The following is a 4538-nucleotide window of genomic DNA, read 5'->3' on the forward strand; positions in this document are numbered from 1 at the left end:
TAACCTCCACACACACAAAAACTATTAAAACGAATAAATTCAGTAGAGATGCAGAATACATACAAAAATTCTTTGCATTTCTTTACATTAACAATAAACTATACAAAAAGGAAATGAACGAACTAGGGGTGGTGGAAGGGGAGGAGGGTGGGGGGTGGGGGTGAATGGGTGACCAGCACTGAGGGGGGCACTTGACGGGATGAGCACTGGGTGTTATTCTGTATGTTGGCAAATTGAACACCAATAAAAAATAAATTTGTTATTAAAAAAAAACAAAAAGGAAATGAAGAAAATAATTCCATTTACAATAGCATCAAAAAGAAAAAATACTTAGGAATAAATGTAATCAATAAATGAAAAATCTCTACACTTAAAACTATAAGACATTGATTGAAGAAATTGAAAAAGACACAAGCAAATGGAAAGATCCCATGTTCATATATTGGAAAAATTAATATTGTTAAAACGTTAACAGGGATGCCTGGGTGGCTCAGTGGTTGGGTGACTGCCTTCCACCCAGAGCATAATCCTGGAGTCCTGGGATCAAGTCCCACATCATGTACCCTGCATGGAGCCTGCTTCTCCCTCTGCCTGTGTCTCTGCCTCTCTCCTTCTGTGTCTCTCATGAATAAATAAATAAAATATTTTTAAAAATAAATAAAATATAAAACGTTTACATTACCCAAAGCCATCCATAGATTCAATAAAATGCCTACCAAAATTCAAATGATATTTGCCACAGAAATGAAACAATCCTAAAATACATCTGAAACCACCAAAAACCTTAAATTGCCAAAGCAACCCTGAGAAAGAAGACAAAGTTGAAAGCATCACACTTCCATTTCCTGACTTCAAACTACTATATTTCAAACTGTAGTAATGGAACCACTATGGTACTAGAATAAAAATAGATACCTATTTAAATAGAATAGAATTGAGAGCCCAAAAATAAACCCTTACATACATAGCCAATTAATATTTGACAAGATTATCAGGGTTCCTGGGTAGCTCAGTCAGTTAAGCATCTGCCTTCAGCTTGTGTCATAATCCCAGGGTCCTGGGATCAAACCCTGCATCAGGGTCCCTGCTCAGTTGGGAGTCTGCTTCTCCCTCCCCCACTTCCCCTGCTTGTGTTCTCTCACTCTCTCTCTCTCTCTCTCTCAAATAAATAAATAAACAAAATCCTTAAAAATATATATTTGACAAGGATATCAAGACTATTCAGGAGAGGGATCCCTGGGTGGCTCAGCAGTTTAGCACCTGCACCTGCCTTCGGCCCAGGGTGCGATCCTGGAGTCCCGAGATCGAATCCCACACAGGGCTCCTTGCATGGAGACACATGCCTGTGTCTCTGCTTCTCTCCCTCTCTCTGTGTCTCTTATGAATAAATAAATAAAAATCTTAAAAAAAAAGACTACTCAGGAGGAAAGGATAGTCTCTTCAATAAATCGTATTAGGAAAACTGGATATTTACATGCAAAAGAATGAAATTGGATCCTTGTACCAGGTACAAAAATCACCTCAAAATGGATTAAAGACTTAATGTAAGACCTGAAGTCATAAAACTGATAGAAGAAAATATAGGGGAAAAGCTTATTGACTATGGGCTGGTAATGATTTCTCGGATATGTTTCTTATCTCAGCTTGCTCTATATCATTTCCAAGAGTGTGTACTTGAGGGAAGAGGCCGGAAAGACATCTAGTGGTATTGACACTGCCACCTCCATGGATGACTTCCCAATGAGTTTCAGTGGCACTTATGCAGGCAGGTTCCAGGGAATCTCACAGGCACCCAGAAATCAGGTTCTCAGTTCAGTTGATCTGCACCATAATTGGGGTGTTTTCCACCAGCCTTGGTCCAACTGCAACCTTGAGGGTTGTTTCCTGCTTGTCAGTCCAGGCCACAGTCCTCTGTTTACCTGCCTCAGACAACCAGTGACCCAGTGGGATGTTCCCACCTTACTAGTCCCTTTTTTGCCTGTCAGTCTCTCTCCATCTACCATGAACTAGTTCTGGCCCAAGACAAGCTAGTGAACTTCACCATCCAATGGGCAACAACTACTCCTTCTCCAAAAGATGAATCCCTGCCTTGGGGAAGGATTCTACCTTCTAAACATGTTCCTTTCTTTGATATTCATCTCTCAGTCCCAGGGTGTTCTTTGGAGTAATCATTAGCCATTTCCAGTTAATGCTCTGATATAGCAAACAATTGTATGTAAACATCCCCTTTTCAAATTACTGTGTTATCTGTCTCCTATATGGGCCCTGAGTGCTACAATATGGAAAATACCTAATACACCTATAGGCTTTATAGGCATTTGATAAATACTATCTTTTTTTACAGTACAACCAAAATGTAATAAGCAAAAAAAATCACAAAAGAAAGAAGTTATATTGATACCAGAGCCCAAAATGAAGGAATATCATTAACCCTGTTATTCTCAATAATCAGTAGTAATCAACATCTCACTATTACATAAGATTATTTTTTAATTTCTTTTTATTGGAGTTCAATTTGCCAACATATAGGATAATGTGTTCATCCCATCAAGTGCCCCCTCAGTGCCCATCAGCCAGTCACCCCAACCCCACGCCCACCTCCCTTTCCACTACCCCTTGTTCATTACCCAGAGTTAGCTGTCTCTCATGTTGTCACCCTCTCTGATATTTCCCACTCATTTTCTCTCCTTTCCCCTTTATTCCCTTTCACTATTTTTTATATTTCCCAAATGAATGAGACCATATAATGTTTGTCCTTCTCTGATTGACTTCTCAGCGGTTTAGCGCCGCCTTCAGCCGAGGGTGTGATCCTGGAGATCCGGATCACCCGCTTCAGGCTCCCTGCATGGAGCCTGCTTCTCCCTCTGCCTGTGTCTCTGCCTCTCTGTGTATATCACGAATAGATTTTTTAAAATCTTTTAAAAAAACAAACATAAGATTATTTTAATACCAATCCAATATTCTAGATTCATATGTTCTAGCTTCTAAAGATATTTGAGATTTTCAAGTAATAGGTAAATATCTATGGATTAAAAAGCAGTAAATTGTGATGACAAGAGTATGGGATAAGAGACAGTAAGTCTGGATTCCAGTCCAAGCCGTAGTTCTGTGCTTAAGTGGTTATCTGCTGATGTTTTCCAACTCCTTGTTAGAGTTGATGTCTTCATCTGTAGATCAAGAGTCTTGCACTAGATTACCTCTATTACTTCTAGGTGTGGTGCTCAAAGATTCTGTTTATTCATTATCTGAAGTCACGTTTTTTCTCCAGAGCTTCCTCATAGCATTTTTTACCTCAGCATTTCTGAGGGTGTAGATTAAGGGATTTAACATTGGGACCACCATAGTGTAAAAGACAGCAACAGCTTTATCAATGGGCAAAGTGGTCACTGGGCGCAGATACACAAATATGCAAGGCACAAAGGAGAAAACAACCACTGTAATGTGAGAGACACAGGTGGAAAGTGCTTTGCGCCTCCCCTCCAAGCTATAGTTCTTTAGGGAGTACAGGATGACCACATAGGACACCACCAATAGGAGGAAGTTTAAAAGGCAGATGAAACCACTGTTGAGAGCAACAAAGAGACCAAGGGTATGAGTGTCCATGCAGACAAGTTTCAACAAAGGGTACAAATCACACATGAAATGATCTATGACATTGGGTCCACAGAAGGGCAGCCAGACTGTGAAGAGGATCTGAATGGTTGCATGGAGAAATCCTCCAGTCCAGGCCATGCCCAGCAGGAGAATGCACAGCCTATGGTTCATGACAGTAGTATAGTGAAGAGGTTTGCAGATGGCCACATAGCGATCATAGGCCATCACTATCAGCAGGATGATCTCCGTAGCACCAAAAATGTGTTCTGCATAGACTTGAGCCATACACCCATTAAAGGAGATAACTTTCTTTTCATGAAGGGAGTCCACAATCAGCTTAGGAGCTGAAGAGGAAGAATAAATTGTGTCTATCACGGAAAGATGAGTCAGAAAGAAGTACATGGGGGAGTTCAGAACCTGGCTGGTGGTAATGGTAACCACAATGAGCAGGTTGCCTGAGAGTGTTACCATGTACAGAATCAAAAATCCCAGAAATACTATATTCTGCATTGTGGGGTTCTGTGTAAGACCTATTAAAATAAATTCAGTCACATTTCTTTTATTCTCCATCTATGTGGTATAGGTGATTAAAACTCCAGGGAGGAATGCTTTGCCTTTAAAAAAATGAAAGAAAGAGAAAAGGAACCATAAAATCATGAAACAGTCCAAAACTCTGACCTTTAACAGTACTCTAACAATCTCACAGATGATTCCTTCTCTTTCTAAAACTCTGAAGGAATAGGTACTTCAAAACTTCTCTTAGTGGACACTCAATTAAACTTCAATATAGTATTTAAATATAGTATTCAAAGCTAAGTTTTGCCACTTTTTCCTGGACCTCAGATTGCTTTATTCTCTGTATCTCAATGTATTCTTAAATGCCAAAGGCAGTGAAGGGTAAGATAAACTGTCCCTGTTACACATGGGCAAGGTACAGAATGAGG

General features: G+C 39.9%; 1 protein-coding gene across 1 annotated transcript; it reads right to left on the reverse strand.

Moving 5' to 3' along the window:
* Nucleotides 1-3234: 3234 nt before the first annotated feature.
* OR4C12C (olfactory receptor family 4 subfamily C member 12C) lies at nt 3235-4164 on the reverse strand. The gene has a single exon (NM_001388640.1). The coding sequence runs from the start codon at nt 4162-4164 to the stop codon at nt 3235-3237; it is 930 nt and encodes a 309-aa protein (NP_001375569.1).
* Nucleotides 4165-4538: the final 374 nt, after the last annotated feature.

The sequence above is a fragment of the Canis lupus genome, chromosome 18 (genome assembly GCF_011100685.1).
Source record: "Canis lupus familiaris isolate Mischka breed German Shepherd chromosome 18, alternate assembly UU_Cfam_GSD_1.0, whole genome shotgun sequence".
NCBI lineage: Eukaryota > Metazoa > Chordata > Mammalia > Carnivora > Canidae > Canis > Canis lupus.